We start from the raw sequence: 22644 nt of genomic DNA on the forward strand, positions 1-22644 counted from the left end.
GCTGACGGTTGCCAGAGGGGAGGGGGCAGGGGGATGGGCAACATGGGTGAAGGGGAAAGGGAGGTGCAGGTTTCCGGTTACGGAATGAATACGTCACGGGAATAAAAGGCACAACATAGGGAATGTCGAGAATGGTATTATAACAGCGCTGTACGGGGACAAATGGCAGCCACAATTGTGGGGAGCACAGCAGTACGAAGAGACTTGTCCAATCACTATGTTGTACCCCTGAAACTCATGTAACATTGTGTGTCAACTACACCCATGTAAAAATATTTTTTAAGAAATCATTAATAACTAATAAATTTATTTGAATTTATAAATAATTTCAACAAATCCACAAAATATAGGTACTTTCTACCGGTACCCTTATTAACCTCAAAGACATAACCTATATTTTATATCAGTGACAATAACCTTTGAGAGGATATTTTTAGATCGGACTAAGAAAATCGGTAGACTACACAGAACAATCATGCTGACCCATTCTTCACCTGCTTAACTTGCAACATGTTTCAGTATATTTAGTACAAACACGATTTACAGCACTAAAAATCTTAGCTTTTAACGACCAGATTAAAACGTAAAGGTTGAAACTTTTTGCAAAAATTAAGAAACCCCATCAAATAAAAATGATCCCAATTTTACAACTAGAAGGATACCACGTGGTACGACTGTATTGCTCCAAACAGATGCGGCTCTTTCAATGAGAAAAAAAAATCTCTACACACATTTCCAGTGATATCTCGGTACCAGCGTCTGGAGTTGTTCCTTGTAGAATTTCACCATGGAAACGACAGCTTCTACGACTACAGTAATTGCAGAACTGACTCTCGTACCTCGTTCCTTAACTTGCCTAACACAGATGCTTCCGGAGCATTTAAGATTCTTTTATGGGGGAATGAGTGTGAGCCAGTAACAACCCCCCCCCCAGAGGAGCCCTGTTTTCCTGGAGAAAACCATCAGATTCTCGGAACATTAATTCCGATCAATGGAATTTTTGGTCCCAAATTAGTCTACGAAAAAACCAAGTCGCTTGAAACCCAGGGCGGGGGTGGGGGCAGCATTCGTGCTTGCAGCCTAAAAAGCAGCACGAGCCTAGCCAGAGGCTGTATCTCTAAGGTCTGATGCAAAAAAAACAAAAACAAAAACAAAAACAAAACAATCAAAACAAAACAAAAAAAACCAACAAAAAAAAAAAACAAAAACAACAGCAACAAAACAAACAGAACAGAAAACAGTGTGCAAATTCTATCCTTCCAAACCCATGTTAACTTTTTCTATAACCCGATATCAATTACTCTTCAACTACGTTTAAAATGCTTAGCGCGTTCTCCTATTTTTCATTTCTGTGGCGTTTTAAAGATGAAGAAGTGGCACATGCTTTACTTACCTAAAAGAGGGAGTAAAACCGGGTAGTTGTACGGCATCACAAAGAGGTTTACACAAGTTAAAGTCATACTGGCTTTTAAATAACCAAATGGATAGCCGAGTTCATTGTATTTTCCACTGCTAGTAACAAATACCTAAGAACATGAAGTTAGACACAGTGATGACAATAAGGATTGTATGTGAAACCAAGCTCCCAGCAACATTCCAGAACGACACCTAAGGTGCAGCTTAACTGTAATGTAAAAAATAGCAATAGTGCTTTCAGCCTAGTTATGTCCACACAGGCCATACTAAATAAGAATGTTCTGATTAGAATTCTTTATACATTATATTAAGAACTGAAACCGGGCTCTGTGCTCACCATTTGGAGACCACGGGCTACATCAACAATGCCCAAATATTTACTTGGGTAAGCACAATGGCAAACGAGGCCGAAATACCACTAAGTGATACCAGCCATGAAAACAGACTTCTCAAAAGAACAAGTGGTGACTGGAGTGGTCATTATTTGGAGGCAGAAAGGAGATGCTTTGGTTCAATCCGGAAGGCATTTTCTCTTATAAAGGATGCTGGTAGAGCAAACATTCAGTAACGATCAAAACAGTAATCTTTATTCCGTGTGACTACCGTCTTATTCCTCGCTGATGATTCCTGATTCGATAGATATTATACGGTCAGGTCCCGTACACTCGATAGGCTGGGCTCACGTCCTCTGGCTACCATGCTTTCTCTCTGTTCCCTGCTTACTCTTTGGTCCAAGTTAGGGCACCGGTATATACTTTTAGGGACCTAGACCTTTGCCTTTTCCCGAGTCCTCCAGCAGGATCACTGAAGACAAAAGTCAAACCCTGATGGTGAACAGAATCCATTCACCTCGCTAATTCCTGGTGCCAGCCATATCACCTACCAGTTGACTGAATTCTTGCTATATTTAGTTGTAGCTAAGAATAAATCTTTCCTGTGTCATTTGTGACCCCACAAAACAATGAGTCGTGCTGGTGTTATAAAACAGGACTCATCTAACTAGATTTCATGCCATAATCTGAACCTTAATAGAAACAGAGTAGTATAATAACACGTGGTGGATTTTCCCCTATTCCCTAAGTATATGTAACAGAAGAAGGGGGGAAATCATCATAAAGGATTAAAAATGTTACACACCGCCATTGGGGGTCAGACCTAGGAGGCCCAAGAGAGGAGAAACAGTGTTTTTTGTTCTTCTCTCTCCCTTTCTCTCTTTCTTCCCTCCTTCCCCTCCTTCTAATAAGCCCCGAGTTTTTCCAAATTCCTTATCACCTCCAGATAGAACTGGGGTGGAGGGGAGGCGGTTGGCTCAAAGGGATCATTAGAGGCCATCTCATCTAGAGAAAGTAAGTGTCTAGCCCAGGACCACATCATTGGTGTCAGAGCTAGGGTTGGAATCCAGGCTCCACTACAATTTAGCCACATTTCTTGGCTCCTGGTTCATCTTACTCCTTCTCACTCCCACTAATTCCTTGCCTTCGAACTAAACCAAAGTCACATAAGGTATAGGAGATAGGCATATGGCACATTTGAGGGGTAGTGCAGGAAGCGAGGGCAGGATTTCTTATGTGCCTTGGGAGAAGCTTTACAAGAAATGTGCCATACAGAAAAGAGGGCTTATTTTTAGGGGCAAGGTAGGATCTGTAATTGTATTTGCTTTTACTGCAAAATTTGTGTCAGTCCATGAAGTCAACCTCCGATCGTGGTTTTGAGTTAACATTCTATCATCCGTATCTCTACATTCTCAGCACATTTCCGGGGCCTTGTACTGTAATATAAACATACATTCAGAAAAGTGCATGAGTCCTAAGTATATAGCTCAGTCGTGAAAGCGCATGTGTCAACGGCACCCGAATCAAGAAACAGCACGTGACCAGAAACGCCTTCGTGTCCTTTGCTGGACACTGCTCTGCACCCCCAGGAGAAACCACCAACCCGATTTCTGACACAGCCAGCCCACTTCGCCTCTTTTCGGGCGTAGATAAAACAGAATCATACAATATGGGATCTTTAATGTCTGGCTTTTTCCGCTCAATATTATATTTACGAGATTGTTCTGTTTCTTACACTTGTACATTCTTGCTTCAAGTGTGTTCCTTTTCCCCTACCCTGTTTTAGCATCTCCAGGGAATTTAAGTAGCTTGAAGACAACGAGGAGCAATAATCTCACATTTTAGGATGAAACAGATGGGAGTCTAAAAGTGTTTCTTGCGTAAATAGAACCTAACAATTACTGATTGCTATATGGTGCTGGCGTTTAGAAATAGAACAAACATACTTCCAGCGTAGGACTTCCTTATTATATCCAAATGAAAGGGCTGTGTGACTGCCAGGTCTAGATTTTTACAAACTAATATCCGAAGGTGAGTCTATTAATAAATCAGCAAGCCCTTCGGGCTGGAGTATAACGCTCAGAGAGCCGGTAACACGGGCATTTGCCACATCCCAGTAAAATCCACGTTACACATGCCACTGTGCTTTGTACAGGAAGAGAAGTGTGACTACGTGACACTAACACAAAAAGTAGTTTCAGGGCTTACGGCGTTTTTTGTGTCAAAAATATCTTGTACACCTGAAACGAACATTAATTACACTGTACTGTTAACTACCCGTAGTTTAAAGAAAAACATTTAAAAAAATTGATCTTGTACTTCCAATCTGTCAAGTTCATATGAAACTTCAGCTGCGGAAGCTGTAACTAAATAGAATTACACCACTGAGGTTAGGGTTTCTTAACCTGGGATCCCTGAGTAGGCTTCAGCGGGTCCTCCAAAGCCTCCCAAAGATACAGGTGTCATCAGAGCCCCCACCTCAAACAGCAATGTATGCAGGCTAATGAATCGCATCACTCTGAAATTATTTGCTTGGCCCTGTTGCTTATTTGATAGCATTTGTTAGAAAAATTATTAACAGACTCCCACATTAACCTCTGACACTTCTGAAAACAATTCCCAGATCCCAGAGTGGGTACAGACATTCGGCCAACAGGTAAGGGTAAGTACCTGCCAGCAGGTATGGGGAGACTTTCGTTCCAGGATGTACTGAGTTAAGGGTGAAGGTTCAAGTTCGTATTTGTCAAAAGGAAGTTTGTCTATTACCATTGGCTCACAATCTACGCAGGAGAACCTCACAACAGGATGAGATGTTCGTGGAGGCTAAAAGACAAGAGGGGAAGATACGGTCCATTATCAAAGCGAGCTTACATTGCTGACAAATCCGCAACCCCTTTCATGTTTCGTGAAACCATCGCTGAGCTATACCCCAGTGCTTTGAAGAGGAGGGCATCACCAACAGCATCCATCTGGGGAGGGCACAGAGACTCTTTGACTCTGTCTACTTGGCATTGGGAGGAGGAAAGGTAAATTAGAACACTCGTAACTACAATTTCAGTGAAGTAAAGATGACAAGTGCTTTGAACACGGTTAGGAAGTCACTAATGATCCATAGGATGAACCCCGATTTTCAGATCCACTTTGCAACCTCCAAGCATGACCTGCCCTTTACTCCTTCATACCATGAGGTTAGAGCTTGTCCCGACGCTGCTAGCTAGCGAAGAAGAAATCCACGAAGCTGTCTGATGAGCTAATGACAGGGCTAGAGCCACTAACGAGCAAGCAGAAAAATTGTAAAGCCATGGAAAGGGCAAGACAGGTACCAAAAAAGAGCCAGTCACAACACCCAGGACCAGTGGAAATCTCTTTTCAACTTGCATTTTTACAGCCCTTCTCACACCCGCACACTTGCCTCGGGACAGCTGGAGCCAAGGAGGCTTTGGGCTGGGCTGCAAAGGCCTATGTGCCTGGGGTCCCAGAGCGGATTGGTGGGGCAGCCATTGCATTAACAGGTTTAGTTTGTGGGGATGGACAGCACTGAGGAGAGAAATGGTAGCAGCCAAGAGCAAGCCGAAGAGATGAGGAGATAGGACAAGTCCCAGGGACAAGGGTGCGACGTGGTTCCCCTTCTTCTTGACTAGAGATCTCTCAGGCTAATGTGAATAGGACAAAACATTTCCATTTCCCTTATAAAGGGGAAAAACATGCTCCTTTGCCTTTGTGATTTACACACCTACAAGATGTTTTGACAGCCATCGAATGTGCTTTTATTTTTTTATTTTTTTTAAGATTTTATTTATTTATTTGACAGAGAGACAGCCACCGAGAGAGGGAACACAGCAGGGGAGTGGGAGAGTTCTAAGAAGCAGGCTCCCAGCGGAGGAGCCCGATGTAGGACTCGATCCCGGAACACCGGGATCACGAGCCGAAGGCAGACACTTAACGACTGCGCTACCCAGGCGCCCCTCAAATGTGCTTTTAAAGCTGGAGGGATGGTAACAGGGGTGATGTGTGAGTTAGCTGGAATTTCTTTTATTCCAGTTTTTCCCAATTTTCTTTTTTTTTAATATTTTATTTATTTATTTGGGGGTGAGAGAGCATGCAAGCATGGGGGGGCAAGCAGACTCTGCACTGAGCATGGAGCCCAACACAGGGCTCAATCCCACAACCGTGAGATCACAACCTGAGCTGAAATCAAAAGTCAGTCACTTAATCGACTGAGCCATCCAGGTGCCACCCCCCCCCCATTTTCATCTTAATTAAACCTGAGAAATGTTTCTGGCTTCTTAGATTTAAATCAATTTTTTAAAAGCCATAAAGACACAAGTGAAGCCCTGTCACCAGCAATAATGACATAAATTCGTAACTAAAACATTCACTCGGGTTTGGAGCTAAGAGCAACTGGGCACTGAGACCTGACCAGTGTGTCACCTTGGAGCCCTGAGGGAAGGCGGAGGAGATATACCCTCACCCACAGCAGGGGCGGAAGTGGCTCTTCAGTCCTACATTCTCATGGCGTCTCCTGAAAAAAGGAGCCTAGAAAGAGTAATCCAGAAGAAAATACAATTCATGTCAGAAATTTCTAAAATGTACACAGAATGTAGATTGGCTGAACCAGGAAGGTGCTGACCTGAAGGCCCAGTGATCGTTTGGTGCCCCTCCCCCCACACAAGAAGGATCACTCTGGCCTTTGTGCAGAGGCTGGGGGGAGGAAGATGAAGGGAGAATGGGTTTCATATGCTTTCCCTCATTAGCAGACACCCATCTCCCCCAGATGAAAGTCGATTCATCTGGTACCAGAAGCAACTACAGTATCGAACCCTCTTCCCCCAATGCAGTGAACAAAAAGAAAAGTCCTCGCTTAGAGATCATTTTTAAAATATTGCTCAATTATCCATCATTGAAAGGTACACTGCCAAGGAACGCAAGTCCATGGGTTACAAAAAGATGAAAAGCAGGTCCACAAAGTTCCACTACGTGTCTAATGACTCCCTAGGGGGAAGCAGAAGAGCTTCTGTTCTGAATATGTTTCTAGAACCTATACAAGGTGCAAGCTAAGTTTTCATTTCCTGAGGATGTACACGAAAAACAATGCTAGTCCTCTTAGGACATGGTGTTTCCCATGTCAATCAACTCAGCCGCCCGGAAATAAAAACCAAGACACAGATGGCGGCGCCATCCAAAATAACAATGCTTTAACATCCAAAGTGGGCAGTTCAAGTGGCAAAAGGCAACTAAAAGAAAAGAATGCCAGAAGAGCAAGGAAGTCCTCTCTTGCTTTTAGGTACAAGCTTAGACTTCTAGCAAGAGATAAAAGGTATAGTTTAAAAGCCTCAAAGCCATTTTACAAGGGTCACTGTAATCAGCAAACTGAAAATCCAGAATGATGTTTACCTTTTTGTTTTATGACACTTACTAGTGAAGGTAAATTCTGATCTGGCCAAAAAGATTCTGGAATTGGCCAATGTCCAACAGGAACACCAGTCTTAGAGTTAGGTCGTACATAAATGAGCTTATGACAACTATGCCATGGTTGAGCAGCAAATGAATTGCTTGGCCTGGATGAATCCAGAAGTCCATCTAAAAGTTAAACAAAGACAGACACTAAGACATCAGTTTCTTTTTACAGCTGCTGATCTCCTTGCACAAAATTTTCACCTAAAAGCAAAGTACAAAACAAGCCAAAACGGTAATTCATGAAAAATGAAAGAAAGAAAAGACTCTACCAGGATTTCTGAATGTTCTCTCTAGCATTTTTCATCTAATCCAGCCCTCTAATCCAACACCCCATCCCCATCCTTAACTCTTCCCCAGAAACCTAGTTATATGGAAAACTATTACAAAATTAGTTTCCAATTTTCTGAATTTGGACACATAAATTACACACACCAAACCACTAGAGTTATTTTTTCCAAATTAGGCAAATGAAATTGCTCATCCCCTGCTATAGTTTTTACATTTTTGGGATCTGACAAAATAGGTCATAAATCCCATTTCGATTTTCTTTCTCTTCCCAATTAGATGGAAAAAAAAAGTATTCTTTACTAAACAGACCCAGTGACCACAAAGGCAAAATAAAAACAATCCAGAGTCACTCAAAGATAGAAGAAATGTTGACAATACAATCTACATATATGGTTGGGGGAAGGAACTTTATAAAGCAAATGCATCAAGTTTATAACGGACTAATTCATGATAGTTTCCCCATCCGCCATTAAAATTCCATGGAAACTGGGCATTATATAACGCCGAAGGGTGTATCCAGAATGTATAAATATTACTGAAACTAGCATATTTCATTTGCCTCCCAAAAGAGGGCAAGGCAGAGTTATATAACCTTTAATGCAATAATTCCATAGTCTATATTTGTAAAAGAGATGTTCTAATGATTTGAGTCATATTTCTAAAATTACAGGTCATTTGATTTACTTACTTAAACATTACTTTAAACAAGTAATTACTTTACACCAGGAGATTTACTAGGGTCCATGGATCTCTAGGGAATATATGTAATGGCTTCAGGGGAGCAAGAGACCCCCTTGAAGTTGAGCTCACAACTCTGGGGATGTTCATCTTTCTGAGGAGATAGTTCTTAGCTTTTGTCAGAATCTCAAAGGCTAAGAACCCTGGACAAAGGGGAAATGGAGCTAGAAAGAAAATCGGAGCTATTTACAGGACACCAAATCCAACAGGCTTTCCATAGGACAGTTCCCAGTTCACAGTAAGGTAACAAGCACAAAAGTACGGATGGAGCAGTCAACTGTTAGCAATAGAGTATGTCCGTCCTCAGTTAATTTAATGAATTTCAAAGAGGCTGTGAGGCCTCAGTCTTCTGTAGTAGATGTTCTTAAAGTGGAGTCCGAGAAACCCTAGAAGTAAATACAAAATTGTATTTGTGTGGCCTATGTCCACTATTCTAGGGAGAGCTGTCTCTTACAGGGTTCTGGGAACTAAGCATCAAAAAGGTCAGGAACCACAGGATCCACGGCTTCAGACCGAAACGTGTGTCTTTCTGAGCAGCCGCCACTGATTGTGGCCACGCAATGACAACGTATGGATCAGGTCAGACAAGCAGCACGGGTAATGATGTGTGTGAGCGCACAGGAACGAGGAGAAGCAGCAGCCTTACAGAGTGCTCCCGGGAAGCCTTGCGGCACAGGGATGACCTGAGGGAAAAGACCCTTCCCCTATACAAAAGTACTTCTGCGATCATCTATTTTGAGAAGCTGAACTTTCTGTAAAATGTCACTTGAAGAGGAAAGTTTCGGCTGTTAAAAAGTGGCCGGGAAAATCCCGGTGTAGGATCTTATAGGATGCTAGTAGTTTCTGGACACACATTCACCATCTCTTGCTGACATGCAGTGACAAACACAGATTTCAGAAAGATCACTTGGCACAAAACCAGGTTACTGGTTAAGTGGCACTCCAAAGTAATTCTCCAGCTTTTCGTGAATCAAGAAGCGCATAAAAGAGCGTATCCCCAGACTGAGACCAGGGGATATGAAAAGCGTGGGGGAAAAGGAAGAATCTCCATAAGATCTGACACTGAATTAAAGTTGTTAGAATCTGACCACACCGGCAGTGAATGAAAGGCATTTGTCTGGATGGATGTTTGCAACCCCATGAATGTGTACAGATAGTAAAGACTGCGTCTATGATTAGTTTAACGCCTTCCCCATCTCAGATCATTCTCCAGGGTTAACAAAAAAACAAAAAAACAAAAAACGGTCATCTACTGTACCTTCTCCAACAGGAAGTGGGTCTGGTCCCGTTTTTTCAAAGTTAATAACTACACCGCTCTGAATTTTCTGGACTAGAGATTCTAAACACTGATTCAACATCCTTTGCGTTCTAACACAGTAGGAGCGACCTATACCAGAAGGAAGAACACACAGCGTAAGTTGGATCAAATAAAATACGACTTAACAATATAAGCATCGGAAATCCTAAAATATATCTTGAACTGATTATAACCACGTTGGCAGCATAAGCGGCAGAGCTAGACGATTCTGAAGGAAAAAGCAAGACCAGACAGAATATGGCGCTTGAGAGAAACCATACCCTGCCGTTCTGGATTCTTCCTTTAGAAATAATGAAATATTGCCAATACCTCCTGTGACTTCACACATCTGTGTGATGGCGGACTCATCAGTCGGTACACTCCCTAGTTGCTCTGGTTCCGTGGGAGCCAATCCAGGCAAACGCAACACCAGGGCAAATAACCTTTGATCCCAACGAAAAGGTTCTTTGGTTAGTTCACTTCCGGGCAGAGGAGAATTCAAAGGGAGATGAAGCTGGTAAGGCAAAAGTTGAGAAGTTTTCATCATAACAACCCGGGCAACAGCGAAGAAAGAGTTAAAAGGGTCACTTTTCCTTCATGGACTTGCTAATCTTTCAGGGCTAGTGGAGAGGGAAGGTTTGATCAAACGTGTTCTTAACTGGCAACGTGTGCCTCCCCCAGAAATAGCGGCATGTTCTCTGCCATTTAAACGAAACTTTAAAAAAAAAGAAAAGAAATCTCACCTCTTCCTGAACACCAGCAGTACTTGTTAACTTGTTTCCATCTGTGATGGTAATTAAAATAGATGGTTCTAAAAAAAATGGATTTCTCCCCTAAAATACATTTAAAAAGTATTAGAGCCATGTAAAGTAATAAAATTGTATTTAAAAAAAAATTTTTTTTTTTTTTACATTTGCCTTGCCAGGGATCTCTCAGGTGTGTGATAAAATTTGCCTGGATAAATCAGAAGGAAAAGATTAGGGACTGAAACGGGTGGGAATCAAAATAAGGATCCCTGCTGAGGTTAAGATTCAGAATACACTGAGGAACTCGTATCACTCAGGAGCTCCCCGAACTATAACTTCCAAATACTCCTCTCCCTCTGCTTTCCAAGTAATCGTGAAAGAAAGAGATTAAAGAGATTATAATGGCAGCAGCTTCCACACCCGTGAATCCAATTCACCTGAGTCCTGGCACGGACTGGGGGACAGTAGTGACTTATGCTCTGGAGCTCAGACAGGGACGCTGGTTATTGTGCGCTGAGTTTTCTAGAGTAAAGACAACAGGAGCACCAGATGCTGTCTTGCCTTTGTTTTATTCTAGAGCTTTTCAATTGAATTGGGAGACACGAGGGAGTTCAGGACACTGAAAATTTCTCTTTAATGGCCTCGTTCCAATACTTCTCAGCAATTTATTTATCCCATTCTCAGATATCTGATGATCTGATGGGGAGGCAATTTTCACTACATATTTTATGATCAAGCCACATACAAGGACCCCCCACCCACCCCAAAAGAGGGATCTTTTTTAAAGCAGGTATTTAAAAGTTACGGACTTCCTTTTGGCAGTTGGGAAAAGTAGCAGAAAACTTGGTAACCACGCCCAATTTTAAACTCTTACCCCAAGTCACCAAAATAAATTAGCTGTACTCACTCAAAGTTTTTTTTACCTGTCCATAATTGTCTATTCCAGATATTAATCTATTGAGATTTAACAAATCAAATGAGGATCTTAGAGCCTGACCAAGAGTAGTCAGTCCAGAAGCCTGAAGATTTTTTAGTTCACTCATGAATGTTGCGTGATTTTCCTTCCAACCAGCCTGAAAACCAAACATTTACAAAGAAATTCCCGATTATACAATGAACAATATATAAAGTGCAAGCAACCGCTAAACAGCAAGTATCAAACCTCTAACAAACGAATAGTTCCTCGATCTAATTCTAGTCTATGTCTTGACTGACCAAGTGGAACTGAAGCCATCAGTGTCAGAAAGATCTGTCAGCATTAATGACCAACGGCAAAGATGCGAACAGTGCATTCATCCATTCCAGCTGGAAGGCTCCGCCTCAAGAAGTCCAGTCTTCTGTTCAGGTCCAATCGAACCTACCCAAACACCTCAGCATCAAGTAAGGAGGAGAGGAAGGACTATTTGTAAATGCACTGTCCTTGATAGAGACAACTCGCTCGAGAATGTCTGATCGACTTGAACTTCTCTAACCAGGATTCATCCTCCCAAACAATATTTTCACTTTAAATAAGAGTCAACAGGGAATTCTAGGAATAGAGCCACAACTATTTGAAGACAACCCTTCTGGCATCTTCAAACATTCAGAAAGCCCCAAATCTAGAAAAAGGGGGAGAAAGCAATTTAAAAAGTTTTGGCAAAGAAGCAGCGTCCCCTAGGCACCCCCAGCAGCAATGGACAACAGCCAAGGACCAAAGAGCGGGTCACAGAGGAGACGGCCAGCAAGCGAGAGAGCAAACAGCACAGAGTGGCAACTCGGTGGGATGAATGGCCACCTGAGTCTCCGTAGCCCCGAGGGCAGCAGTGTGAGAGGCTGAATGCTGAGGTCATGCCAAGCAGGCCAGTACAGCTGGAGGCGGAAGCAAAAGCAAATAAGAAGAGATAAAGTAAAGCATTTAAATGTCACGTCTCACTGAAAGCATACTGTCCATTATCCACGCAAGTACAGCAAACGCAATCTTTGCTAGTTTCACAGCCTCCAGAAGCAGTTTGGGTCAGGATGAGTGGGAGACAGAAAGGGGGCAGGGTCTGCGTGACCTGGAGCAAACCTGTTGGCCCTGAGGACCTAAATTGTGTTCTCCACAAATGAAGAGGGTTAGGCAAGCAGGCGGTGCAAAATGCAACCTGAGGGAGGAGTCACTCCCGTTGGAATCCATGAGAATGGCGCCCCCTTCAGCTGAACAGTCTAGAACCTGCATAACCATGCAAGGTGAGGGTGGTCCTGGTTAAGATCCAGTCTAGTCCAACAGTCTGAGACTCTCTGAAATTAAAGATGTGCTTGGTTGTTTTTTTAAAAGACTCCTACCATATCCTATAGATCAAAGGATCTAAAGGTAAAACCTTTCCACGTGTTCCTCTGGCCACACTGTAGACATGACTTCCAGTGCCGGAAAGCAGAGCACGAGAGTAATTCTTTGTGGCCCCACGAAAATCTTACTGGATTAGACAAACTCAACTTTACTTAAAGGGAAGGCCTGTGGTGTAAATTGTCCTCACCAAATACCTAGAAATATCAGCAGGTTACAAATCACACTGAATTCAAAAATAAGCTTTCTTCTTTGTGGTGAAAGAGACGAGCGGCCAGAAAGTCAGGGAGGGCTTCTCACCGAGCACGGGGAATCTGTGGGAGAGCGTGGGACACCCTGCCCTGATGCTGGGAGTGGAGGGGCCCACCCAGGAAGAGAACGAGAGTCCATAAAAGGCTAGGGCTTCGTGGGGAACCACAAATACTTTGATTATCGTTGTTCTGGGCAGTGGCGGGAGGCAAGGCTGATAAGTGGGGCTCTCACTGTATGGTGCTTTGTACACTGTGCTCGGTAGTTTGGATTTTATCTGTTGGCTCTGGGAATGACTTGAGGTTTTTAATTAGGGCAGCGGCACGATCAGATCCGGATTTTAGCAAGATCGTTCTGCTGGGGAGCTGGAGAATAAATTGGGGGGTGGAGGGGAGGCTGAAGCTCCAGGCAGGGAAACTGGTTGGGAAACTGTTGCAATAGCTTATGGGAAGAGTGATGAAACCCCGAGCAAGAGCAGTGGGGAGGGAAAGGAGGCTGCCGATGAATGAAGTACTTCAGAGGCCAATCATAAGGTCTTCGGAGCTAATTAGAAGGGCTGGGGGACAGAGGAAGGTCCTCCATTAGGTTGAGCTTTGTGGCCTGGGCAAACCTGAGAATGGCCCGTTGTTCACCCCCAAATAAAGTTGACTTCTTTTTTGGAGTTACTTCACTGAGCAATCTTACTTCCACACCATAAACTCGGCATTAGATCTACAGTGAGCATTGAACTCCTGGGAGCTACAAAGCAGTTTAAGGCATGACCAAAGAAAAATCAGCGGACTACTTGATTTGGGAAAGGGCTGGGATAAGACATGGGTACCACGTAAGCAAACGCCCTGTAACTCATCCATATTTAAAACAATGTGCCCTGATTGCTCATGCTCTTACTAATCAATCTGTCGGAATAATCGCCCTTTGAATTTCCCTTTATAATATGGATTGAAAGCATTTTACAAATCGTTTCTGTGCCTCAATCACTGGCATTCTGTTTTTAGGTCAATTTCAATTCTTTGCAGTGAATGGAACAGTACGAGAAATTTGGATGCTACTCCCCCCTCGGTATCACAAAGTGTGGGGGCCACACGTACTACCCAAAGCAGTAAACGTCTTGGGAGCAGTCTAGCTCCTTCAAGAGAAAAACCAAATGTCTCTAAATGAATTCCTCACAGTCCTGGGGGGGGGAGGACAAGTCTATGGATTAATCTCAATATTTAGAAAACCCAATTCATGTGACAAATTTCTTCCCCAAAGATCATTATAAAGAGCTAGTGGCAGAAAGTAGATGTTTATATTCTTCATTCTCATTCTATTCTTCATTGCTTGGAGTTGACTTTTTTTATAAATGAATTCAGGACAGCCCATTTACCTTTTTTTTTAAGATTTTATTTCTAAGTCATCTCTACATCCAACATGGGGCTCGAACTCACAACCCCGAGATCAAGAGTTGCATGCTCCACGGACTGAACCAGCCAGGCACCGCCCCCCCTCCCCCGAGCCATTTACCTTCTTAATATCGTCTTTTCTTTCAACTTACTCCAAAGGTATCCTACTCTCATGTCCATAAAATCTTGACTCAGGACAAGTTCCATTCATTCTTATGGAACTTTACAGCTTACAAAGCACTTTCCCATTTCACATTCGTGTAGGACAACCCTATAAAACAGGCATGGTATTACCATCCCTATTTTGTTTTCCTAAACCAGGAAGCAGGAAGACTTAAGTAGGTCTTGTTTGGGGAGGGGTGACAGGGGCAGCGAGTCACACTCTGAGGTTGCACTTACTTTGGTAGCTCTGAGCTAGTCTGACTTGAGTGTAAAAACACAGGTGGCATTTGGAGGACTTAGAAGGAAAAAAAAAGAATGACAACAGCTCGGTGTTTATTTTTATATTGATGATATATTGAAGTGATCATTTTTGAATATTCGCCATTAAATAAAATGCATTACTAGAAGTTTCACCTGTTTCTTTTTACTTCTTAACGTGGCTACTAGAAAATGTTAGGTTTTGTACATGGCTGGAATTATATGTCTGTTGGCTAGAGATGTTCTAGAAAGACCTGGAGGTCAGGCAAGAGAGGCTGGCCTGGTTTCGGAAGACAACAGATGCATTACAGACTCTGAGGCAGGGGGAGACAGGATAAAGCAGTGTCTTAGGCAGGTCAGTCTGGCAGTGACACAGAGGACAGACTGGGGAAGGAGAAGCTATGGTCAGGGAAAAGAAACCAGGAGGCTTGAATTAGTAATTCAGGCCTGAGGGGATGAGGACCCGAATTAGGACGGGAACGAAGAGGAAGGGGTTCACTGAGAAACATTTCAAACCAACAAGATAGGACCTTGTGACAGAGAGACCATGCATGGGCCTCCAAGAGAGAGAGCAAAAGATGACAGAAATTCTAGCCCGGGACACCGAAGAAACAGAGGTTTGGGACTAAGGAGTAGCCTGGGATGAGTAAAATCCTAAATTAAGAGTTTACTGTCTTCACAGCTCAAGTTTTAAAAGTCTCGCAGAAGTCAAATGATGATGGTGATGGCAATGATGACGGTGCTGAATACTAATCATAGGAAACGCGTGTCTGGGCCGATGTGTCAGGGCCTCACTTACTAAGCACAGTATCCTCCTCGTCTGGGCGCCGCCACCGCCCCATCAAGCAGGTGCTGCTCTCTTATTTCCACTTTATAGATGAGCACGCTGAGGCGCAGAGAGGATAAGCAACTCATCCAGGGCGAACAACCAGTAAATGACACAGCCAGGATTTGAACCCAGGGAGCCTAAGTTTAGAGCCTGGCAATTTAAACCACTCTACTAGAGGGGCGCCTGGGTGGCTCAGTCGTCAAGCGTCTGCCTTCGGCTCAGGGGGTGATCCCAGGGTCCTGGGATCGAGCCCCGCATCGGCTCCCTGCTCCGCTGGGAGCCTGCTTCTTCCTCTCCCACTCCCCCTGCTTGTGTTCCCTCTCTCGCTGGCTGTCTCTATCTCTGTCGAATAAATAAAATAAAATCTTAAAAAAAAAAAAAAACAACCACTCTACTAGAGGATACTCTACCCATTCCACATACTCACCTCAAAGACAAGCCTTGTTAGAGTAGCTTGAGGTCATACATTTAACGGAACTTCCAAATCTCATTTCACCGAAGCTGACTTTCCCTGATGTCTAAATGCAGACCAGTAGGGTGTGGGGAGCAGTGAGCTAGGACTTGGAAGAAACCTGGGCTATCCTGGCCGTGACCAACTAGCGAAGCAACTAGTCCAGAGGAAGTCGGTTGCCCCTTACTGGGGCTGTTGCCTCATCTAAGCAACGAAAAGGCTGAAAACCCAACTCTGAGGTCCCTTCGACTTTTCATATCTCCTACTTCCATACTGCTACATAAATCTGACTTACAGAAGGAAAACACCTCACATCTTAATAAATATGCTAATTCAGTCCTGGTTGAAATTTGTATAGTCAACTGAAAACGTCTTTGAATACCAAGAGAAAAAGCATGGGCCTTTCAGACTATCAGTGTCTTGGGCTCTGTCCCAACTCTACCGACTAGCCACTTGCTATTTATTGCCCCCCTCGGATCACCACGGAAAGGAGAGAAACTGCCCTCCTTTCCCTAGAAGGGCAAAGCCTGAGAGAAATACTTCCATCTTCTTACCTCACTGCTGGCTTTGGCAACAGGAAGCTGGCATGCTCCCTGTAGGCCTGTTGCTGAAACTTTTTCTAATTTTCTGGTATGTTCTGACATATGTTGCTTAAGAGGTAGGCTCTGGCCCTACAACAGACTATACGGGAGGTCTAGCAACATGGGAACCATCTGGGAACTTTTCGGGAACACGCACCTAGGCTATGTCCTCCAGTCTAGCCTTCCTCAGGAAGACAGCCATTATTCAGAACTCTGGCTGGCTCCCGTGTCTTATTTCGTCATTGGTTTCAACGGAGGAGGAAAAGGAGGGGGCGTTGTGTAGTGGGTCCTCCAAACCTCACCATCCTGACACTTGTCCTTCCCGAACTTCAACCCATTTTGGCTAGATCACTTCTCTGATTCACTGATGTTTATTTATTTTTATTTTTTTTTTAAACAGAACCCTTTCCTCCATCGAAATCATGCCAGGAAGCGTAAACAAGTCACAGAGATAAAAGCAGATCAAATGTCCTTGAAGGAGATGTGGGAGTGGTGCTAGAGCCCTTTGGGAAAAGCCCTGCTCCATCTCTAAAGGGCACTTGTAATTCTTTTCCAAAATATAAATGACCTTGTTAGGCTTAGTCTCACGTGTAAACTTAATGAACAGGCTGTGAATCTCCGCCTCTTAAGGGAACTGGAAAACATACTCAGGGAAGCTACAGCTAACCGTCCACAAGAGAACTGCTCCCTTAAAAACTATGTAAATGGAATACTTCGAAATCAAGAAATAAATGAATAAATTCCAATTCTCTAGGGTGAGAGCTATTGAAAGGGAATCGCAGGGAATCTTTTCAAAGAGCAGGAATATAGCTTGTCACAAGCCAGGCTCTCTCACTGGAAGAGTGTGTCCTTCTGATTGTGTCCCGCTGGCTGTGTCCCTTCAGGCTGAGCCACTGCACCGACCCATTCTAGGCACACACACCCAAAAGCCCATTTGGACACTCCCCTGAAAAGCTACAGTTCCGCTCAGCCCAAGTCTTCCAAGCTTGTTAGTAAGCCCTCCGTGACGAATAAAAGGCCTCCCTGGGATCCGGGGAGAGGCAATACACATTGCTTCCCTCTCCTTGATAAGACTTTTTTTGTTTTTGTCTTTTACGAAAGGAAATGAAATCAGCCTGGTAATATTTGCCCTTCATAATCCCATATAAGAGGGCTATCCTGGACCTCGGGCTCTTCTTCGAGGTGGTTACAAACCAGATGATGAAAGGATTTGAGTATTTTCCCAGATGTTGCAAGTTAAAGCCGAAGAGTTTAAATTTAGCAGGGCCACCATTTCTCTTGTTGAAAGATAAACTATTTTCCTTTTTCCATCTGCTTGGGGGCAAACTGGTTCTGCAACAACTCAGACAATCGGACTAAATCAATTTCCACTGCATTTTTCGACCTACTTCCTTTCTTCTCCCCTCCGAAGTTCTATCAGCTTTGTCATCGCGTACCGTTCTTGTGCTGGTAAACTGACCAGCGAGACAAAACGACGTGAGGAGTAGGAAGACCTGCTTTTCCAATCAACTCTGTCTCCAGAGGAGACAGATGACTTTTCCCTTGGTCTTTGCCCTTAGCCTTATATGGAATATCTGTGCGAGTTAAAACTTTAAAGCTTCTGGACTTTTCTTCGCACAATGAAAACAGACTCTAATTCTGAGAGATATAAGACAAGGTTTTCTTGCTCTCCTACATAAACAGACCACTGTGATAGCCGAATCACCTTAAGACATTCAAACTTCTTTTTAAATTGTATTTGCAGGCCGCACACTTAGAAAGGAGCTTGTTAAAATGGTGAACTACACATTAGGAAGACACCGAGTCATTAAAAGAATGGAATTGTCTTGCCTCTTGGATCTCCTTTAAACTCTCTTCTGTTATTATATTTTCTGATGCTGACACATTCCCCCCCCCCCTCAAAACTCAAGCGATTTGGGCTGATTTCACTTTTTGGTGACTCAAGGTACTAATACACTTCCAGGTTCAAAAGAGGTGGTCAATCATTCTGTGTTACTAATATAGCTTTTTCTTATAAAATTACTGGTTTTAAGAATATCCAGTTCTCGGGGCGCCTGGGTGGCACAGTGGTGAAGCGTCTGCCTTCGGCTCAGGGCGTGATCCCGGCGTTGTGGGATCGAGCCCCACATCGGGCTCCTCCGCTGGGAGCCTGCTTCTTCCTCTCCCACTCCCCCTGCTTGTGTTCCCTCTCTCGCTGGCTGTCTCTATCTCTGTCAAATAAATAAATAAAATCTTTAAAAAAAAAAAAGAATATCCAGTTCTCTTGGATTCCTTGTTGTCGAAGTCACTTCCCCACGGGTACTTAGTGTCCTGCACTTGCTAAAATGCTCAAAGTGCATTTATTTGATTAAATCAGTTCTCTCCCTGAGAACTCTGAATGCTACCATTCTGTGTTTCTGTCCACCAATTAATTTCCATCCACATGCTTCAGGAAATACTACCAGTCAAGACCACATACAAGAATTCTGGCTTAGTTGAGTCCTCTACTTGTTAAAAAAGTTCTTAAGAAATTGTCCCCCTAGTGCATTGCAGAAATATATTTGACAGTCTGTGGCTTGCAGGACCGTTTTCCCAGCAGATGGCTAAAGGCCCTTGTGAGAGTCTATTATTTTTCAAGATTTTATTTATTTATTTGAGAGAGAGACTGAGAGAGCATGAGCAGGGGAAGGGGCAGAGGGAGAGGGAGAGAGATCCTCAAGCAGACTCCGTGTTGAGCACAGAGCCCAGCACAGGGCTGGATCCCAGGACCCCGAGATCATGACCTGAGCCAAAGTCAGACACTTAGGACTGAGCCACCCATGTGCCACCATGAGTATCTATTTTTAAGTAATAGGCAAAGAAATGATTCACAGTTTGAGTCTACTGATACAAAGTTCACGATTTTGTGTCACTGGTCTCCTAAGAATACCTAGTATGAGATGTGCTTTTTTTTGGTTTTTGGTTTTTGTTTTTTGTTTTTTTTAGTGGATAGGATTTTTTAGTGGATAGGATTGTTATCCTAAAGACTAGTCTACAATACCTGTAAAATTCACTTATGAGTTTTCAATTCTTACCCCAGGGAATCAGGATGAAATCATGAATCAGGATGAAATCATGAAGCAGCACACCTCCCACTTCAAAGCACGGTAAGATCAAAACTTGATCCTCTCCAGAGTATGCTAACACATAGAAACGGAACTTTTGGAAAATTGTCCCTGAAACTCAACTGCATTGTTACTAAAGGAAAAATACCTTAGAGTAGCAAAAAAATTTGCCAAAGTTGGTCAGATATGGTGTTAAATGTTACTACCCCTCTCACTCTCAGACGGTTTCAACTGTAGCTATTGACCTATTATCAGGAAAAAAAAAAGCCACTGTGCAGATCACATGTTCAACTGTTGAGACTTTGGATTCCCACAGAAGACATTTTTATGAACACATGCACAAAATAAAAATTAACAAAGGTGGCCTTGGAAAGACACAAGGATGGAAGCCACCCAAACACTGCAGAAAGAACTGAACAGAGGAGACTGAAGAATGGCCACTCACGACTTTCCAAAGATTACATAGCATCTCTTTCCTCCAGACTAATTTTTTTAAAGATTATTTATTTATTTGAGGGGGGGAGCGCATGGGGGAGGGGGGCAGCAGAGGCGGAGGGAGAAGCAGACTCCCTGCTGAGCGTAGAGCCCCCACCCTGAGATCAAGACCTGAGACAAAACCAAGAGTCACCCAGGCACCCCTAGACTTTTTAAAAATTATTTTCTCAAAAAATTGTATATGCAATTTTTTTTTACATTATACAAGTAACATACATTCATTGTTGAAAATCCCAACCGAAATACATGGTCAAGGGGAGCCTCGGTGGCTCAGTCAGTCAGGTCATGATCCCGGGGTCCTGGGATTGAGCCCCACCTCGGGCTCCCCACTCAGCGGGAAGTCTGTTGCTCCCTCTTCCTCTGCCACTACCCCTTGCCCCCCAGCTCACGCATGCATGCACATGCTCGCTCTTTCTCTCCCTCTCAAATAAATAAAAATCTAAAAAAGAGAAAAAAGAAGAAATACGAAGTCAGTCAATATCTCCCCCAAGCTCCCAGTTCCACACTCTTCAGAGGTAACCATTGCCAAGAATCACTGAGCTGTTAGCAGCAAACAGAAATGACATCAATAAGATGGAGTGACATTTACCCATAAAATGGAGTGACATTTACCCATAAAATGGAGTGACATTCATGGACGTAACGTTAAGTGTGCGAGAAAGCACATTAGGCATGGACAGGATCCATTTTTCTAAAATTTAAAGCAATTTTGAAATCACCCTGAATTCCATCCGTGGCTCAGTTATTACTTTGCACGCCTTTCGGTTATACAGTCTGTCTGTACTTCTTCCCGGAAAGAAAAGTGGAAATAATCTAGTCTAATCCCTTCATTTTACAGATGATAAGAAAACTGACCCTATAAAAGGCAAGTGACTTGCCCAGGGTCATGTATCTATCTAATCAGCAGCAGACTGCGGCTGTGTGACAGTGGGTGGGGTGACCTACCAGACAGGATGTACCATGACCACTTTCTAGAAACGGGTTTTTATAAAAGCACCTAGACTTAACCAGACTTCTAACACAACAGCTCGGAAATGCCGGTATGAGGTGGAGATTACAATGTCAGCACAGACGTGTGAGCTTTTAAGAAAAATGGAGAGCATTGCCCTGTCTTCAGCTTTCTCCTACAAGAAATAAACCAGGAGGGACCCCCCCCCTTTCCAATGCCGCGTTCGTATTAAAGCCTAGCTATTCTCCCCCCAGAATCCTGTTGTCTACTGTCTACCGATGCAGGCTCTCTTGGGCACAGACAAATGCAGAGAGCAGGGGCTTCTGAGGACACAGCCGTGCCTCCGGGCATCTCAGGCCGATTTAAATCACAACATCTTGGTCTAGTTCAGGCTAATCAACCTCCAAAGGTCATACTCCGCCCTCCTCCCTCTTCCTTTTGCAACTTCTCATCATTATAATAAAGCACCTTCCGTCACATACTCCCCCTCAAGTCACACCCTTCCTGGAATGCTGCCAGTTCACTTTCTCTCCTCCCCCCTCCCCAGCCTCCAGCTATCTGGGCTCCGATCCCCCTTTCCTTTGGTTAATTGATGCTCTAAGGGCTGGCATCAGGAATGGGGAGACCCAACTCAGGGGGTGGAAGAGACCAGTCTGGCTGAAGCGCGGAGCTCCTGTGGGGAAATGACGGGGAATAAGTTTCATACACACGAACGGAGCAGATCCCAGAGGGCCCGGGATGCCATCCACAGGCGTGGGGAGTCTTTGAAGGCCTGGGCGGGGGAAGGGAGTGGGTATGATGAAACCAGCTTTTTTAGAAAGTCAGCGGTCAGTGTGGGAAGAGTGGGAATTTGGGAGGCACCAGGGAGACCAAGTCAAAAGTTGTTAGAGTGGTCAAAGCTCAAAAGGTCAGGACCGGGCCTCAAGTGAAGGCGGCAGAAATTGAGCTGAAGGAACATATGTAAGAGACATTTCAAAGGGATGACGGACAGGTCTTAGAAGAAATGGAAGGTCAGGGTCAAAGCTGAATAATGTCTGGCTTTCAACCCTGGGTGACTAAAAGCCGGGGAGTATGGAAGAGGGGATAGGTTTAGGGCCACAGGGTCTCCGTGACATGCTTCCTTTGAGCTGATGGCAGGACAGACAGCCAAGTAGAGATGCCTGGGTACGAAACTGACAATGCAGAGGCATCCATGTGGAAGAAATATTGGAAACCACGAATGAGATCAGATGCATTGACCAAGGGAGTGGATTTGGAAGACAGGGAAAGAATATAGAGGAGGCAGTTTCTGGAAGGAAGGAGTATTAACAGTTCCAAACGTAGTCAAGGGCAAAGAGAATAAACATGAGTCAATTGGCCCAAGTAGCTATATAGTGAATCCCAAGGCCTTGAGAAATCATATTTACTTTTCTCGCTAGTACTGTTCCTTACTTGCACAAACATAAATGCTTTTGGTCTTTTGTTCATTAGCATTCAAGTCCAGAGTTTGGCTCCTGGTACTAAGTTTACTGAACTATTCAACTCACAGGGCAGGATATAGATAATGAAACAGCAAATGCCATGAATGACGAGTATAATCGGGTGAACATCGGGCACATCAGCACGAAAGTCTTCCCCTTTTCTCTG

General features: G+C 43.7%; 1 protein-coding gene across 7 annotated transcripts in view; it reads right to left on the minus strand.

Annotated features, from left to right (window-relative positions):
- The window catches only part of INTS6L (integrator complex subunit 6 like), a 52094-nt gene that overhangs the window by 19219 nt on the left and 10231 nt on the right, over positions 1-22644 (minus strand). For 5 of the 7 annotated variants that reach the window (XM_087859853.1, XM_045800034.2, XM_045800036.2 and 2 more), the window contains 7 exons: positions 11198-11347; positions 10272-10361; positions 9859-10042; positions 9490-9618; positions 7165-7328; positions 4419-4571; positions 1394-1526 (listed from right to left, as the gene is read on the minus strand). In XM_087859853.1, the coding sequence (XP_087715979.1) occupies positions 1394-1526; positions 4419-4571; positions 7165-7328; positions 9490-9618; positions 9859-10042; positions 10272-10361; positions 11198-11347 (1003 nt within the window). Of the gene's footprint in view, positions 1-1393; positions 1527-4418; positions 4572-7164; positions 7329-9489; positions 9619-9858; positions 10043-10271; positions 10362-11197; positions 14482-22644 lie in introns of all 7 variants that reach the window. The other 2 variants (XM_087859852.1, XM_087859851.1) reach the window with 2 other exon arrangements.

This window comes from Ursus americanus, chromosome X (assembly GCF_024610735.1).
Source record: "Ursus americanus isolate L20-20 chromosome X, mUrsAme1.1.p, whole genome shotgun sequence".
NCBI classification, from domain to species: Eukaryota; Metazoa; Chordata; class Mammalia; order Carnivora; family Ursidae; genus Ursus; species Ursus americanus.